The following is an 18,320-nucleotide window of genomic DNA, read 5'->3' on the forward strand; positions in this document are numbered from 1 at the left end:
TAATTTTTGGTAAATTAGGTGCTGAAAGACTTGAAACCCCTTTTTCGGGGGAATAGGAGGAAGATGGTGATGCCAGAATCTTGGCTATCTGTGTGCTAATGCCAAACAAAAATAAGGAGCTGGAGTTATGGAGGAGAAGGAAAGAGTGGTTTTATTTCTTTGCCAGGCAAAGGGGGACTGCAGTAGGCTAATGCCTCAAGAACTGTCGCACTCCTCTTCCCCCTACCCCTCCAGTATGTAGGAAGAGGTTATATAGTCAGGCAAGTGTATGTGGTAAGAATCAAGGCGGGAAGTCGCGCATGCTTCTTTCTTTGCCAAGTTTCAAGAGTGGGGTTGTTAACAATAATAGGGTGTGTGCTGGTCTTAGCAACCCGTCTCCTAATTTTGATGAGCTTCTCCAGTCCCTTTAATCTTGCCTCAGGTGGTTTTGCGCTGATCTGCCCCTTTGAACTCAAGTCATGGAAGCTGGAGTCATGTTTACAAGAAATGGGGGACAAAAAGGCCTCTGTGTCCGGGAGCCCCACAGAACCCTGGTCAGCATCAATGGGATGTTATTTGGGTGGCCAGTAAAGCGTTGAGAAGAGGCTTTATAATCCTAGAAAGCAGGGATATAGAGACTCAAGCAAATAAAAAAGTTCAAAATGTAGGCCCTCCATAATCACCCACTTAACTGATCTATTCTGAACCAAAATAGTGATATTTTGGGGAAAGCTGAGAAAACCAAATATTGAGTTAAACCTTCCCTTGCCAGCTCTGAAAACACAAAACCAACATTTATTAATATTTATTGTTAACAACTGCCACTTACCCAGTGGTTGTTATTTGTCAAGATGTACTCTAGGGTATTCTCTCATTTAACTTTTACTATGGCTGACAGCTAGACACTTTTTTTTCAATGAGACTATTATGGCACAGAAAAATTAAGTGGTTTTGAACTGTGGTGTTGGAGAAGACTCTTGAGAGTCCCATGGACTGCGAGGAGATCCAACCAGTCCTTCCTAAAGGAAATCAGTCCTGAATATTCATTGGAAGGACTGATGCTGAAGCTGAAGCTTCAATACTTTGGCCATCTGATGTGACGAACTGACTCAATGGAAAAGACCCTGATGCTGGGAAAGACTGAAGGAAAGAGGAGAAGGGACGACAGAGGATGAGATGGTTCGATAGCATCACCAACTCGATGGCCGTGAGTTTGAGCAAGCTCCGGGAGTTGGTGATGGACCGGGAGGCCTGGCGTGCTGCAGTCCACGGGGCCGCAGAGTCGGAGATGACACAGTGACTGAACAACACAGGTGGTGGGCTTGAACCCAGTCACTGTTTAATTCTAAAATCTATACTTATAACCATCTTGCTACACTTTCTAAACGTCCTGTTTAGTTAAAATAAGAACAGCATTCCGCCCCGCAAAATACCCGATTAACCAACCCCCGAGGGAACAGAAACAGAACTCACTAAAATGGCGGCTCTTACGTCATCACACTGCGCGGCGCGCTCTCGAGCGCCACGTGCTAGAGGAGCAGGCGGGCAGATGGAGGGGTCTCAGCTGGGGGCGTGCCCTGTTCATCCGTGGCGCAAGATGGCGCTCCCCTTTGCACGTTCGTTGTGCCTCTGCCGCCTGGGAGCCAAACGATTGGGGGTTGCCGGCACGGAAGCCCGCAGAGGTAGGCTTCTATCCTTTTACTTTCTTTACGTCCAAAATAGTTTCCGTCTGATATTCCTGGAGCCCGCGGGAGAAACATCCCCAGCCCCTTCGACTCATTCCCGTCCTCCACCTGCGTTCCAAACGCGGGAGACTCTCTGGTTTCTTTAAATTACACGGTTTCTCCAGTCCGAGTTTTTCGGCTCCTTGGGCTGCCCGTAGTAAAGCGCCCTAACTCACTTGTCCGCTCGACATTCTGACTCTTTCGTGTTTCCTCGTGATTTGTCTGCCTGTTTTACATCGGCTTGTGTACGTTCTACAGTTCTAGCTCACGTCATTATCCAGTCTTTTTGCTCTGCCCGCAGGCATCAGTTTCAAATTGGAAGAAAAGACAGCCCACAGCAGCCTGTTACTCTTCAAAGGTGACACAGGTGTCAAATACGGCATGGTGGGATTGGAGCCCACAAAATTAGCCCTTAATGTGGAGCGCTTCCGGGAGTGGGCAGTTGTGCTGGCAGATACAGCTGTCACCAGTGGCAGGCATTACTGGGAGGTGACAGTGAAGCGCTCTCAGCAGTTCCGGATAGGAGTGGCAGATGTGGACATGTCTCGCGATAGCTGCATCGGTGTTGACGATCGTTCCTGGGTGTTCACCTATGCTCAGCGCAAGTGGCACACCATGTTGGCCAACGAGAAAGCCCCAGTTGAGGGCATGGGGCAGCCAGAGAAGGTGGGGCTGCTGCTGGAGTATGAGGCCCAGAAGCTGAGCCTGGTGGATGTGAGCCGGATTGCTGTGGTCCACATACTACAGACAGATTTCCGGGGTCCAGTGGTGCCTGCCTTTGCCCTTTGGGATGGAGAGCTGCTGACCCATTCAGGGCTTGAGGTACCTGAAGGGCTCTAGTATGTCCATGACTGGAGTCCCTAATCACTCTCTTGGCCTGCCTCCTGCTCCAGGTGTCTGAAACCTTTTAACTGTGCCCGAAGAAACTGCTGGCTCTGAAAATTCAGTGACGGGTCCTCTGTGCAATATGTTGTCTTCCTTGCTCCTACCTTGTGAAAGCTAGGCATATGGCCATGCTCTCCCCTCCCCCAAACTACTGCCAATTTCCTAGGCTACTATGAATGTACTTTCTCTGTACCTGGATCCTTCAATCTCTCTGCCTCCGTGTCCAGGCCTTTCTCAGACTGTATTCAGTCCTAGGGGTCTTACCCTTCAGCTTTGTTTGAATTTCATCACTGTGCTACCTCTCCCTCCCTTTGCCCACATGTAACTTGTTTGTTTTGGGGGCTCTACCTAATCTCTCCAGAGTAAATCCTTTCTACCTCTGGCTGGAGGAGTGGTGCCGTGAATGACTTGGCCCTTTCTGTACAGCACATACAGAGTTTGGGCTCTGGCTCCCTCAGGCAGTGCTTTACTGACTGTGTCAGGATGAGAACAGAGCCCTCCTTCCCTAATGCTTCAGTGTTAAGACTCTCAGCCCCACACAGCTGCAGGTCTCCTCACCCTGAGTCCATCTGCCTTAATTGCACACCTCTGATACCTGGTCATCTGTTGCAATCACTGGACCAGTTACAATCATGACCAAAGGAGAAGAGACACATGGGGGATATTGAGGGAATGAGTGCCAAAAACTTTATTCTCCAGGCAGTCCATCTTCATTTCAGCTACAGTTTTGACTTCCAGAGCAAGGAAGGAGGCCTGAGGTCTTACACAATTCACTTGAGGGTTTGTTCAGACCCAAGCAGTTGCTCCCACTTGGCAGCAGAATATACTTAATCTAAAGCAGTATTTACCTAGTGGGGTGAGTATGTATGTGAAATATGTATTCTTTGGGCTCTGTCTGACCCTGTGGTTCCATCTTACTCTACAATAACTTTATGATGGTGATGCAGCTGGGTGGCCCTAGGGGAGAAAGAGAAGGACTGGGTCTGGCAAAAATCATTCATGTAATTAAAGTTTATTTGAGCACAAAATACTTTCTCTGTCTATAAAATTGCTATTAGCAGTAACAGCAGCACTTCTGGCCAAGGGGGAAGTCTCCAGACTACTAAAGCCCAATACATAGCTCCCTCTTCCTCTGTGTACATATACACGTGTGGGGGCTAGAGCCCCTCCGCCGGACTCTCTCTCAGAATGGCTTCTTGGGAGAGAAGAGGGGACCTGCGTGAAAATCTGGGATGATCTGGAGTGGGCTAAGCGATTAGTCTGTACTTTTAAGAAGCCCACAATCTTTGCAGATAGCTCCACTGCAGGTGTCCACAAAGGCACTTCTCTGTACGCTTTCTGCCAAGGGAATGGGGTATTTCGACTCTTTCACAAAAAGCACTGGCCTTAGTCCTGGTCCCCACTGAAGCAGTGCAGCCCTCCGTAGCATGTTTGGTGGTTATATGTTAAGTGTGTGGCCAGCTCGTGCTTTTTCTGGGGCAGGGACCATGCACGCCTCATGCTCACACCATGCTCTCTAAGTTCTCTTTGGACAGGGCCTCAGCTGCAGCTTCAGCCCAAGTCTCAGACGGTGTGTATGAGTCCTGGTAGTCTTGGAGCAGTTTCACCACTTCCAGGTGGTTGAACTGCACAGCATCATCCAGGGGGATGTTGCCCCACCTGAGAGGAGGAACAGAGACCATGAGCAGGCAAAGAAGACATCAAGAGTGCCCTGGTTATACACCTAACTGGTGGATGGAGCGCAGAAGTAGAGAGGTCGCTGCCCATTTTCTGTCCCCCCCACCACTTTAGCTCAATCCTACTCACCTGTCCTTGACAAAAGGATTCACTTTGCAGGCCTCAATCAGGAATTTAACAACTTCAGTGTGTCCTAGGAACATGGGCAGAAGGAAAACGAGAGGGTACAGATCCTAATGCTTGTGGTGGTAACGTGTGTAGACACTTGGCAGCTGGAGTCTGAACTAAAGGGGAAGGGGGGGAAAGCTTCTTCCCAGTTTTGCTCCCTGCAGCACCCAGTAATAAATAGCCTGCACACTGAAGGTCATCCAGACAAAACTAGTTGTTGCCTCTGTAACCTTGAGGGCACACATAATGGGGGGTACTCTTGGTAGAAAAGAAAGGTCTTGGGATCTGCTTCCCCTCTTATTTTTAACCTTCAGATACCTTCAGCGGCAGCAACGTGCAGGGCAGTGCGGGAGTCATAGTCTTTCTGTTCCATGTCCATGGCTGACAAGGCAAACCTAAAGGGGAGTAGAAAGTAGCTGGAGTTACCCAGATCAGCGTAGAGTCACTGGTAGCCTTTCTGAAGTGGGGTCAGACTGGATGAGTTCCAGAAAAAGCAAGACAGAGCTTATGACAAGATCTGCGGACTCTGTACAGTCTGTGTTCTCTATCTGATGAGGCTGTCAACTCGTGTGTCACGGGTGAGTGTGGTGGTTCCAGGAACATCGCTGCCTACCTGTAGTAGGTATCCAGTACAGATTCATTGATGTTGGTAGTCCATTTGAGGCAAGGTCCTTACCGATCTCCTAGGACTCTGCTTTTAACACCCAGATTAATCACAACAGTGGCTACCATTAATTAAGTTCTTATCACATGGCAGTCACTGTACTTTAAAGAAAAAACTCATTTAAATACAGTCTGTGACCATTCAGTCTGACTGTAAGGCTGAAGCACTTAACTATTTGGCTATGTTGACAGCTAATGAAATTTCTGACTAAGAGTATTTTATTGTGTTTATTTGGTCAGAGTAGAAGTACCTTCGAAGAGCTGAGACATCTCCACTAGAGGCAGCAAATAACAGGTTCACCACAGTCTTGTTCTGGAAAACAAATCAGACCCGCCTGAGATGAACTGTGACTTTGGACCCACCCATGCCCAGCTCTTCCCTGTCCCCCTCCCTCGTGGGTTAGCCTTAGGGGTTAACTTAGCCTAGGGTTTTACTGAAGTGTTATGTAATGTTCTTTTCTGAAATGGTCTTATGAGTAACCCCCGGCCCCAAGGGTTTTCCTTACCCGGACTTCTCCCCCTTCACGCCGTGGGTCTAATTTCCGAGCACAGTGCCTCAGGTTATCATAGTTGTGGAAATTGAAGAGAGACACCAACCTCTGGAATTGTAAGGCAAAGAGATGGTTTACTTCCTCCCTGCACTTAGTAGGAGCTTGAAATTGCTTTTATTTTCTCATTCAAAAATACGAAGTACTATATGCAAAGTAACTTACTTGGCAGAAGTGGACCCCCCTATAGCTGTTCCCCAGCTTGTCCAGTGGAGGTGATAGACACATCATCCCCATGATGTTGGGCACCACCAGGAGGATGGCTCCTGACACAGCTGATTTGGCCGGCAGGCCCACCTTGGGGACAAAGTTGGAACTGAGGATGAGCCAGAGATGCCCCAACTCTTAGCCAATCCCAAATGACTGCATGGGCAAGGGCACGCCCATCTCAAACTGTTGGCTTGTTAGTTAGCTTTTCTTATTCCTGTCCTTCCCTGCCCTCTTTTAAATTTGTGGCTTCAGTAAGGAACCTATCTACTCTGTGCCTGAAGCTGTCCTAGAGCTAGGACAAAGTCTTGTGAGTTAACTTACATTCAGGTGGTAGGAGGTAGACAAAGACAAAAATAATCACAACTTAGGATAACACATTAGAAAAAGAGCAGGGTGCTGTGATTGAGGATGAAGGGGGAGGGAGGGAGGTGCCCAGTGGAGAAGTGGGTGGTCAGAAAGGCCTCTCTTTGAAAGTGGCTGCCTGTATGAGACCTGAAGGGCCTCCAGCCATGTGAAGGGTGGCAGCAGAGTGGGTCTGAAATTGTACCCTCCTGTGTTTATGTGTTTGAAGGTCTTGCTGTGTTTGGCAAACTCCCCTAAGGATTCTTGGCCTAAATTGCCCGGCTGGAGGTTAGTGAGAGGCAGGAACACACGTCCACCTCTCCACCTTCAGAGACTCAGTGTCCTCTCTTCTTGGCTCTGGGCTCATGATGAATGGATGGAAGGGCCAGACGCACTTACATGGAAGGCAAACTGGCCCGAGAAGTCGTACATGCCGCAGGAGTGCATGAGGCTGAGGGTGTTGCGCACAGCTTCCGCGCTCAGCACGCTCTCTCCAGTGATGGGGCAGATGCCACCATTGGCCAGGGTGGCTGCCATGACACTGCCCGATTCACAGGTCACCTCCACAGAGCACAGCTGTGGAGACGAGGCAGAGGTGAGGGTGCGGAGTGGACCTGAATGCTGTGCTCTGAGGTGTACAGCAATGTTCTTGACACCTTGACCCTTCAACAAATTGCCCTGGTGACCATCTTGTGGGTCACAGGAAGGAAGGCAGTCTGTCTTACTCCCTTGGCCCTGGGCTGAATGGTGGCGTTTGCTTACCTGGAAGTAGAGATCAAGGGCAGCCATCATGTCCACCCCTTTAGGAAAGCACTGCAAGGACGAAGAGGAGAGAGCCATCAGCAGTCCCTGTCGCACTGCCAGAAGTCCCCAGCCCCCTCTGCCCTTACACCAGCCGCAGAATTCCCAGGGACTTTCTCTACCGCCTCTCCCGGTTACCTTCTTTTCCTTTAGATAATAACCGATGGCATAATTCCGATCCCCCGTTTCCTTCTCTGACTGGAATCTGAAGCAGACACCCAGTTTAGTAGTTGACATTTGAAAGATGGGTGTGAGGAGAAGGGGGAAGAATACCTTCCCTCAAAGAGAAAACTAGATCGCACATGTCAAAAAAAATCAGCCCTTTTATAAATTCTCTCAGTGATACTGGAGGAAATGTCTGAACCTAAGCCAGCACTGGGCCCAGCTTTATGGTAGTGTGAAAAACACAGCCAAACCCGAATGGTGTGGTCACCTAGGCTAGGAAAATGATGTTTTTGGCTTCTCGAAGCTTGGCAAGAAAGGGCTCAGGTGCAGACTCTCACGCTGTTTCTCATGTTAAGTACTAAACAGAAATGGAACAAATTCTTTTACAAAGCAAACAAAATGTCGAGGATGGGGCAGGGAGGAATCTGGGAGGTCAAAGTTCCCCTGGATTCCTTCCTCCTAACATTCTATCCTCCTTCTTTATTCACCACGCCCCCTCCCCACTAAAGGCGCCCCTCAGCATGTGTGTACACACATTCAAAACACCCCCCCCACACACACACATTTAGCCAGTCCTGTGAACAGGGCCTTACGTGGCATTGCTGAAACCCATGTATTCATTCCCAGCCATTTTGTTCAGATATTGCAAGACCTGGAAGAGAAAAGGAAGCATGGGAGGCTCCCCATGCATGAAGACCCCTAGTGAACACAGGCTTCTGCACTCCTGCACTCCTCACCCTCTGCACTCCTCAGTCCTTATCCCACCAGGGACTTCTGAAGGTCTTCCTCCCTGACACCAGATCCCCAAACTTCTGGAAATAAGGCTTCTAGTATGGGCTGGTGCACCATCAAAGTGCAGTTAAAGCCAGGCACCAGGGCAGCTGGAATGGACACCTTGCCATAGAGAAAAGCAGCCAGGGGCTGAGCAGCGAGGGAACTTACAAAGTCAAACTTTTCTGCTTTGTTACAGTCCATCTGCAAGGCAACAAAAAGAGCTGTCAGTATTCTAAGCCTAGGAGGCTGACAGGGAGGGCCAGAAGGACCTAGTGGAGACAAACTGTTAGATTGGTTTTGCTACTGGGCATGTGTTGCATTTTACGATGACTTTTTTTTAAGCTGAGACTTTTTGTATCCATGCCTATGTAGTGATCTTAAAAACCATTTAGAGTTTATGATCAAGTAATGAGTACAGATAATTTCACCCCATCTGTGAGCCTCACCCATCCCTGGGTTTCACTCCCATCTCCATCCTCAATGCCAGTCCTCATCCCTCACTCCCACTTTCATGTTCCTGGTTCCAGTCCTGTCCCCAAGCCCTGCCCCTATTCCTGCTCCCCATCCTCATTGCTTATTCCCCCACTGGAGCCTTACTCTGCTATTCCTGACGCCCACAGCCGTCTCCAAGACTGGAGTGAGTGATGGGAATGGGAGGAGGGTGTGTGTTGCGTACACTGTAATACTCAACTATATAAACTATATTGATAATTGAAGTAAAGTTAAAGATTCTAGCTGAGGGTCACGTCAGTAGGGCCTGTTTAGATGGGGATGAGATGAGGCAGGTCCCAGATACAGGGCTGTAGACAGAGTGATCCCAGAGCAAGGGGAGAGCCTGGTCCCCCCAAACCTCCAATTGCTTCCTGTCTGTCAGCTATAGTGTCAACACTGCAGGAACTCTGACACCTGAGTCCCTAGGGGGAGGGTTCCTAACACCACCTTCCTCAGGAGGGGCTGCGATTGGCTCTGGATTGTTGCTGCCCACACTGCTCTCGGGGTGTTGCTCAAGCCCTGGGAGACCTACAGCTGACAGGCTGGCCTGACATCCTTGCTCAAGGCCAACTCACAGCTCCGGGTGACGTGAACAGCTGCCCCGGTCTGGCCATTCACCCTTCTTTCCATGAGTCCCTCACCCAGAAGTGGCCAATCAGTACCTAACAGAGCTGTCCTCCCCTTGTGTCTGGCATTCGGCCCTTGGTTCTAGGTTGGGGTCAGGACCTGCTGTCTTCTCTCTGGGCCAGGAAGCTCTGGGCCCCAGACTCATGGGTGGGGGCAGGGATACAGTTCCTCTTACTAATGTCCTCAGCATAATTTGTGAGTCCCTGCTGTGTCTTCACTGCCTCCTGGGCACCCTCAAAGGAATCAAGGCCCCACCAATCTCCCTGGAGAGACAGGCAGATATGAAGGAGAGAAGAACAAGGCGAGCTAGAGAGCAGTACCTTCCAGAAGCCTAGGTAGCACTGACCTTGATCAGGGAGCTCACAACAATGGCACCAGCATTGACCATGGGGTTATGGGGGATTCCTGGGGAAATACAAACCACCCGGAGTCTTATCAGCCACTGAGTAAAACCTTTACAGCCTGCCCACTCTGCAGGGTAGATGGGAAAGGTTTCTTTGCTGGGGAGGATGGAGTGACAGAGCTGATCGGGAAGGGCAGAGGACTTCCCTGGTGGTCCAGCGGTAAAGACTCCCCCCTGCCAATGCAGGGGGCACGGGTTTGATCCCTGGTCCAGGAAGATTCCACATGTTACAAGGTAACTCAGCCTGTGCCCTGCAATTACGGAGCCCAAGTGCTGCCACTACTGAAGACTGAGTGCCCAAGAGCCTGTGCTCCACAACAAGGGAAGCCACTGCAATGAGAAGACAGTGCTCCACAACTAGAGAGTAGCCCACTCACCACAGCTAGGGAAAGTCCGTACAGTAATGAGGACCTAGTGCAGCCAAAGATAAATTAAAAAAAAAAAAAAAAGGAAGGGCAAAGAAACACATACCCTTGGGAGAGGGGTGGGATAACAAGCGGACATCTGTGAGTCTGGTCCGGGCCCAGGGAGTGCTCACCTTCCTCATTGAGGGAGAGCGTGTTGTAGCGCAGGCCACTGGGCTCCTTGCCCACGAACCTGTGCACGTAGTCTGTGCCTAGGGTGCTTATGGAGATGGCATATGTGAGGGGCTTCACGCAGGACTGCAGGCAGAAGGGGATCTTTGTGTGGCCCACGGAGTGCCTGGAGGCAAACAGACCATGAAAGGGGTTGGACTATGCTCTGCACCTGTGCCCTGCCTCCCCTTCCTCAGCCAGCATCTCACCGTTGACCATCCACAGTGCACAGCGAGACGCCCCACAGGTCTGGATTTGACTTGGCCAGCTGAGGGATGTAGGCTGCCACCTGTGTAGGAGTGGGTAGACAAAACAGAGACAATGGAGAAATGGACATGGAGAGGGGGAACAGAGCTGAGGTGCAGGATCAGGAGAATCTTTTAGATAAAAGCTAAAATTCTGACTTCTGCAGGACAACAGGGTTCCCTCCTGCCTGGTGTTCCTAGAGACACCGAAGCCTTAAGTCCTAGGCCTTACCCTTCTGCAGACCCACTCCTATAGAGAGCAGTAAAGCGCATAGAAGGTATTAATACAAAGAGAATACTGGGTTAGCTTTCCTTTCTCTCCTTAGGCTCAATAACCCTATAGTCTCTTTCAAAGTTCTATTGAATCCTTATGTCAATTGTCTCCATAAAAACATCAGATTCCCTCACTTGCTCTAGAAATCACAGGTAAAAATACATAAAGCCTTTGTCCCCCACTTTTAGAGGTTCTGCTTCTCATCTCTCATCGTTGGATTCCCAGCGCCAGGAAATCTCCGAGAAGCAAGGTATACCTGGCCCAGAGCCCTTGCCCCTCCCTCTGTCCCTTGGCCCTCACCTTGCCTCCAGTGAGCTCTTTGGCATCCTCAAAGATGCGGTCCACGTGGCTCGTGAACTCCTCAAAATCAGGAATGACAAACTTCTTTCGGAAGGCCTGAGTCAGTAGCACAATGTTGCTGCTCACACACCTGGATCCCAGACACGATTGGGTTAGAGGGCTGGAGAGACACAGCTGTGACTCATGTGGAGGCATGGTGGTTGGGAATAAAAAGTGTGAGTGGTCATCGGGTTTGGGACCAACATCTGTGTATGTACCCTTTAGTCTATCACTGGATCTTTCTGGGTCTTGTTTCTATGCCTCTAAAATGAAGGGTTGTAATGATATGGAAAGATATTCCAAGACATAGTGTCCTGGGGTAGGAGGAAAAAAACCCTGAATAATCTGTAAGTGGGTTTTATATTTTAAATCTTAAATGTTTACATATGTATATGGACATTACCTAGAAGATACCTACTAAGGAAAAAGGGACTGGGATCGGGGAGGGAAGGAAAAGAGAACATGTATTTCTCTGTTGTTTGAATTTTTAGAATAAGTATAGGCATATTCACGTGTTGCTTGTGTAACCAGTAAATAATAAAATTAAGTGAGGGGTTGACTTGAATCCCTAGGATCCCTCCTGGCTATTAAAGTCTGTGTCCCCAGAACAGTTTTAAGACGGGGTGCCCTTGTTTCCCGGGCCCTCACTTTCGGAAAAGATCTCGGTCCAAGAGGCCACCACTGTTGGACTCTCGAACCATGCGGCGCATCTGGCTCATGCAGTCCCGGAGCCGGGGATCTGACGTCTGCAGTCCGGTGGCCTTCAGCGCCTTCCGGGGAAAGAAGCCTGGTAAGGTCAACTACAAGGACAATAATCCAATCCTAATCATTTTCCCCAATGGATAACAATGAGCTCAAGCCCAGCTACTACAACAGGTGGAACAAATGGGTTTGCAGACTAAGAAAGGATGGAGTATAACAATTTTGAAGGCTAACATGGGTTTCCTGCCCTTTTTCATCAAGGCAGCTGGTTTCTGAACCCCTTGGATGTATGTGCCAAACCAAGAAGATAGGCAGAGTCAGAGGGTTGAATTACCTCTTCTGGAACAGCCTAGGGTATCTACTATCATCAGCTGTTTTTCATCCTCATAATGTAGCCGCTCATTAGCTGCCTTGTACCTGTCCTACTTTTTCCCAGTTTCCAGAGATCCTAGGGGATTAGTATCCCAAGCAGGTGGAGAGGAACTTACAGTAGTGAACTTATGGATGGGGATTCGTTCCTGTCCCTCAGCAATAGTGTAGAAGAGCAGGTCACCCAGACGGGACAGCATGCCACTCTCTGAAGAGTCACTGTTTGGAGGCAGAGACAGGGGAGAAGGACAGGAACCTGAGAACTGCTCCCTGCTCCTCCTGCTAAAACAAGGGCTGATCAGTAGGGAGGTGTCCTCGGTCTACACCGCCTCCCTGAACCTTCTGATCTATCCCTATAATTCTAACCTGTCACATCTGTCCTGTTCTCCAGCTTTCTTTTGTTCCTAAACTTCAGACATTTGTTTCTAGTTGCCTCTTAGATAATTGCATTTCTAGATGCACCATAGCACTGCAAACTCAGCATGTCCAAGTCTGAGGTCATCTTGCCTGCCTCCCTCCCTCTGCTTCTCCTCTTGTGTTTCCCATTTGGATTAATAGTGTTACCACTTACCCACAGGCCAAGCTGGAAATGCATAATCATTTGGACAATCCCCATACCTTACACCCATAACCAAACCTGGATGAATCTGTCAAATCCATGTGCTTTTCTTCTCTCCCCCTCTGCTGGAATGGGGTAGTAGAAAGTACAGAGTTTGTCCCATAATAGCTATATGATCTCAATATGTATAGTAAGTCAGGTTATTTAATACAGCCGAACCTGCTTCCTCATCTCTAAAATAAGGGTTAATATCTGCTTCACAAGGATAATGTGAGGTTTAATTTCGATGACATTCCATGAAAAACTATCTTTTACAAAGTATTTGCTCAGTGGCTACTTGTTTGTCGATTACACATTCTCTTGACTTGCAACCCATTGTTCACAATGTGACAGTTGTCCTTCTAAAACTCAAATATCATTTCTCTAATCAGACCTTTGATAGCTCCCTAATACCTACAAAATAAGTGCTATTTCTTAGTATGGCATTAAAGGCTCTTTAAAACCTGCCAACATTCCTTTCCTACTTTCTACCATGCCCCCACACTCCAGTTATGCCAGGAGTAATATTAAATAAAAGAAGCAAGCTGAAGAACACTGTTTATACTATGGTACTATAGTATGGTGAAGTGAAGTGAAGTGAAGTCGCTCAGTTGTGTCCGACTCTTTGCGACCCCATGGACTGTAGCCTACCAGGCTCCTCTGTCCATGGGATTTTCCAGAGAATACTGGAGTGGGTTGCCATTTCCTTCTCCAGGGGATCTTCCCAGCCCAGAGATGGAACCCAGGTCTCCTGCATTGTAGGCAGACACTTTCACCATCTGAGCCACCAGGGAAGTCTAAGTCTACCATAGTATGGTACAGGTAATAAATAGGTGGCTCCCCAAATGGGCTAAGGCACTGTCAGGCTTCCTGGCCTTTGTTGTGTATACTGAAACTTCTGCATGGAAAGACCTTTTCCTCCTTCACCTGTGCAGTCCTGCTCATCCTACAAAGTCCACATCAAATGTTATTAACTCTGCAAAGGATTCCCCAAACTCCTAATTTCGCTTATGCTTCTGGTATGACACAACATACCATCTTATTGACAGAAAACAATCTTCCCTGCTCTACTGTCGTATCTTAGTTTTTTTTGGAGGCAGGGCTGGGCCAGGCAGCGTTCAGTATCTTAGTTCCCCTACCAGAGATATCAACATATATTTGTTGATATTTGCATAAAATATCTCTAGAAGGTTGTACAAGATATCAACAACAGATGTCTCTGCAGAGCAAAATTTCCTAAGAATTTACTCTAAGACATAATTGAACAACTGCATAAGAATATGTAGTAACCAAACTGAAGATTGGTTAAATAAATTAGGATATCTCAATACCATAGAATCTTACAATGACAAAACAGCAGCCATTAAAAGGACATATCATGCATGCACACATTAAATCATATTAAGAGCTGTTTATAAATGGAAAAGATAGGTATCAAAGAATAGGAATACTATGATCCTACTTCTGTTAAATTTTTATACATCCATATATAGCATGTAGTATATATGTGGATATAAATCATGGATTTATATTGAATACAGATATATGGTTACCTCTAATATTGGGACCTTAATTTTTTCCTTGATACTCTATTTACCTTGTTTTTCTTTAATAATTAGAAATAAAGCTAAATATTAAAAAACAAAACAACCTGAATTACAGGGCTTTTTCTCTTTGCTATCCTCCTTCTCCACCAACACTTTCCTCTCATGGAGGGTGCCACATTCCCAGAACCCATCCCTCTCCATGCCCTCAACCCCTTCTGCCCAAAGGAGTATCAGTCCAAGGCCTTTACCAAGAAGTCTCTGGGAGCACAGGCAGCAATAGGTAGGAGGATCAAGTTTCCTAAGAACACTTCCAACTGTAAATCAAATACTCCAGTTAAACACACACATACATACACACACACACACACACCCCACTTCTATTACCTGAGCCACAGGATAAGGAAGGAGGTGTGTGTGTACAGGACCCAGGGGTGTCTCTTGCTCCCTATCCCACAGAAGATGTGAGGGTGAGGGAGATTAAACCTTTTCTCTATCCCACCACTATTTCTCTCAAGGTGATTATTTGGGAAAAGTTTGGGTGGAAAGTAGACTGGGAGACAGAAGGTTTATTCTTTAAAGTTTAAACATTCTGTGTCTCCTTGAAAAGAGGCTGATGTATAGCATAGTAACAATTCTTACCAATAATAAATTGTTTAGTTGCCAACTCTTGTCCGACTCTTCTGCAGCTCCATGGACTGTAGCCCGCCAGGCTCCTCTGTCCATGGAATTTCCCAGGCAACAATACTGGAGTGGGTTGCATTTCCTTCTCCAGGGGCTCTTCCCCACCCAGGGACAGAACCGGAGTCTCCTGCATTGGCAGGTGGATTCTCTACCACTGAGCCATCAAGGATAAATAGATAAAGCTTACTGAATGTTACCTGTCCAGGACAGGGGGCTTCCTGGGTGGATCAGACAGTAAAGAATCTCCCTGCAATGTGGGAGACCTGAGTTCGATCCCTGGGTTGGGAAGACCCCCTGGATAAGGGAATGGCTACCTCCTCCAGTATTCTGGCCTGGAGAATTCCATCAACAGTCCAGGACAGGAAATCCGGTGGTGGTGAGGTAGAGGACAGAGTGGTCTGTCTGGTTACTTTAATTATAGTGTGCATGTCTTTCTGATTGTCCTCAATGGATGTCAATGACAGGGGAGTTGGTTCATTTCTTATTCTTGCTATAAAAGAGCAGGGGCTATCTGCATAGTGTCTGTGTTGGATTCTGGGGACGACAAAATTTCCTTCTCAGTCTGTTTCTGCGTGTGGAAGACAAGAGGCTCATCCACCAAGTGTTCCTGGGTGGTGGGGGAGAGAGAGTGGTTCAGCCTCTAGAGCTGATTGAGACCAAAGGAAGAAAACATCTTAAATCAGGGAGCCGCCAGAGCAGCACGTTTAATGGCTCTTGACTGGTTCTGGTTTGGGAGATCTGCGTCTTATGATCTTCCCCTCCACTATAGATTTTCCTCCTTCAAAAACCAATCGGAGAACCACCCTTATTCTAGATTAGGGAGTCCTGATTACGCACACAACACATACGCAGACGACATACGCACGTATCTGCGTACCGATAACACTCGAACATCACACATGCCGAAACACGGGTCACACACAGATCCAAGTACACCAGGACACGAGGCAGGCTGTTCCACACCCACGCATGCCCGAAAATACACACGAGGATCAGGGAGAAAAGGAGCGTGAAGATGGGCAGTGTTCATACTGCCCTGCACTCAGACACGTGCACCAAGCAACACTTCGCGCCCACCGGCATTCCCAATTAAGTACGCACCTCGGATAGGCACCATCCCGAGCACCGACCTGCCCAAAAGCCCTCCCGGGCGCAAGGCACTTTACCGCCAGAGCGTGGCGGACCCAAAGCCCCAAATCTAAAGGAAAAGGCATCGCAGGACAGTAAGCGAGGAGAGAAGGGAGATGGGATGCGCTCCTGAGGGAACAGGACTCGGAAGCTAGCGGGAACCGCAGTGGGAGTGGGAGCGAGCCTGTCCCTGGCCCCTGTCCCGCGAGTCTTACTGATCCTGATGCTGCGTCTGGTGGCTGTGCGGCGTCTCCTTGCCCTGCGCCGCGGCCTCACTGAGGTGGTGCCGGACGCCCCAGCCAAGGAGAGGGTTCTGGTTCAGGTGACCCCAGCCTCCCCGCCGGCAGTGACTGCCAGCCCTGCTCAGCGAATTCTGTAGAGCTTTGACGGAGCGCATCCTCCCCGCTCGCCGCCCGCTCGGCCCGAGCGCCCTGGGCGTCTGAGAGGTGGTTGGAGGGAGGGCCGGAAGAACCGCGGACCAGGTGGGGAGAGCTCAGTGATGGAGTGCAGTGGAGAGGAGAGGCCCGGTGGGTGGGATTGGTGCAGGAGGAGGGGCCGGTCTCTACAAGGCTCGGGACACTGCCAGGAGCACCCAATTCCCCCTAGACAGGGCATCGCGGAGGCGCGCACGCGGGAGCAGAGGCGCGGGGGGCGGCGGGGGTCTAGCAGCTGGCGAGAAGGGGGTGGTGCTTGAGAGCTGGGATGGACAATGCCCAGGTCCAATCATTGAGAGAGTTAAAAAAAAAAAATTGGGGGCGGAGATAAGATGAGGCTACCCAATGAAAGCAAGGCGGTGGGCCGTCCATAAAAGCGGACCGATTCCTCCACGCTCTGGCCCGCTGCGGCTAGCGGTACATGCAGGCGCTGAGGGCGGGAAAGCTGAAGTGGGGGCATTTGCGAGGGCCAAGGACTGGGTGGCGGTCAGAACGATGGAAGTCTCGGAGAGAGGGGAGAGCGGTACCTCTTCTCACTCGGAAAAGAGTGAGCCATGTTCAAGAGGCCTCTTACGTGACCTTCGACATTCGAAGGCCAGAACCAGCCCTCAGTACCCTCCCTCGTAGTGCGACATCGAGGCGGAACGCCGAGTCTCCAGCACGTGGTGTTGGTGAGTGAGGAGTCAGGTGGCCGGCAATTACCCCGGCTGGAAACAGCCTGCAGCACTTAAGTGAGATCAGTGGGCGGAGGAAAGATCCCCCTAGGTTGCTAGGGTGCCTGGGTTTTCGTTTTAGTTCTGCTGCTTAGTGGCTGTGTAAGACTTAGGGGTCCAACCAGCCCATTCTAAAGGAGATCAGCCCTGGGTGTTATTTGGAAGGAATGATGCTAAAGCTGAAACTCCAGTACTTTGGCCACCTCATGCGAAGAGTTGACTCATTGGAAAAGACTCTGATGCCGGGAGTGATTGGGGGCAGGAGGAGAAGGGGACGACAGAGGATGAGATGGCTGGATGGCATCACCGACTCGATGGACGTGAGTCTGAGTGAACTCCAGGAGTTGGTGATGGACAGGGAAGCCTGGCATGCTGCGATTCATGGGGTCGCAAAAAGTCGGACACGACTGAGCAACTGAACTAAACTGTCCTTAATTCTGAGCCCTTAAACATTTTATAAACCGTTAGGTGCTCCCGAAATTTTATCTTAATTGCTTGCCTCTGTATTCCTCACCGTCAGAAAAGATGTACAAAAAGAATTTTGAAAACTAAGCACATTCAGAAATTTTATCATTTGCAACAAAGAGAGCATTCGCCCGTATCTTCACAGCATTTAATAGAAGCTCATGGAAATAATAACTCTTATGGTGTGTCAACCGCTTTATATAGTCTCCCTCCTTCTTACCAGAGACCTAAAGAATAGCTGTTACTAATCCCATTTTGAAGATGAGGAAACTAAGACTCAGAAATTAAGATTTTCTTTGACTCAGATAATCCCTCTAATAGGTATCAGGATTGGGAATCAGGCTCAAGTCTCTGACCTCAAGACCCTCCACCATGCAGCCCTTACCAAAATTAACCATTGAATTATCCCAGGAAATGACCTCTTTCCTGAAGGAAGATTTGTGTGGGGTCAGTATGATACAATACTAAGAGTTGGTTAGAGGCTTACTGTATCACAGAATGTCACTAGCTTTCCTTTTTGTTTTTGGATTAAAATGAGCATCAAGGATAACTGTGGGAAAAGAAATATCAAAACCATACACTGGTATGTTCTATGGAAAGGCAGTTCTCCTTTGGATTGGTTAAGGTTGGAATGTTATTTAGTTTGAAACCAAATAGAGTGACCTTCTTTTGTTTTGGATTGTTTGTTTTTCTCTGCTGTAGTCATTCCTTAACTGCCCTATCCCTTCTTCTTAGGTAGGACTCTAATTCAGGATACCCTGGCTGCCTTATTAATGGTTTTGCCCATTACTT

At 48.7% G+C, this 18,320-nt stretch overlaps 2 protein-coding genes across 3 annotated transcripts; one reads left to right on the top strand and one right to left on the bottom strand.

Annotated features, from left to right (window-relative positions):
• The first annotated feature begins 1,452 nt into the window (after positions 1-1,452).
• SPRYD4 (SPRY domain containing 4) lies at positions 1,453-3,616 on the top strand. The gene is made up of 2 exons (XM_040232981.1): positions 1,453-1,661; positions 2,005-3,616. Exons 1-2 carry the CDS (start codon positions 1,457-1,459, stop codon positions 2,541-2,543), a joined length of 744 nt encoding a protein of 247 aa, XP_040088915.1. The 5' UTR covers positions 1,453-1,456; the 3' UTR covers positions 2,544-3,616.
• On the bottom strand, positions 3,261-16,411 carry GLS2 (glutaminase 2). 2 transcript variants are annotated; one of them, XM_040232972.1, is made up of 18 exons: positions 15,890-16,411; positions 12,082-12,181; positions 11,540-11,661; positions 10,853-10,982; positions 10,243-10,322; positions 9,997-10,160; positions 9,402-9,460; positions 8,105-8,137; positions 7,756-7,814; positions 7,136-7,202; positions 6,959-7,009; positions 6,596-6,772; positions 5,810-5,941; positions 5,603-5,695; positions 5,348-5,409; positions 4,752-4,828; positions 4,395-4,458; positions 3,261-4,247 (listed from the first exon to the last, which is right to left on the bottom strand). In XM_040232972.1, the coding sequence occupies exons 1-18, from the start codon at positions 16,000-16,002 to the stop codon at positions 4,091-4,093; spliced, it is 1,740 nt and encodes a 579-aa protein (XP_040088906.1). In that variant the 5' UTR covers positions 16,003-16,411; the 3' UTR covers positions 3,261-4,090. The 2 variants fall into 2 exon arrangements, with proteins under 2 accessions (XP_040088906.1, XP_040088905.1); XM_040232971.1 differs by having other exon boundaries at positions 3,585-4,247; positions 16,132-16,351.
• Positions 16,412-18,320: the final 1,909 nt, after the last annotated feature.

This window comes from Oryx dammah, unplaced genomic scaffold (assembly GCF_014754425.2).
Source record: "Oryx dammah isolate SB20612 unplaced genomic scaffold, SCBI_Odam_1.1 HiC_scaffold_29, whole genome shotgun sequence".
Lineage (NCBI taxonomy): Eukaryota > Metazoa > Chordata > Mammalia > Artiodactyla > Bovidae > Oryx > Oryx dammah.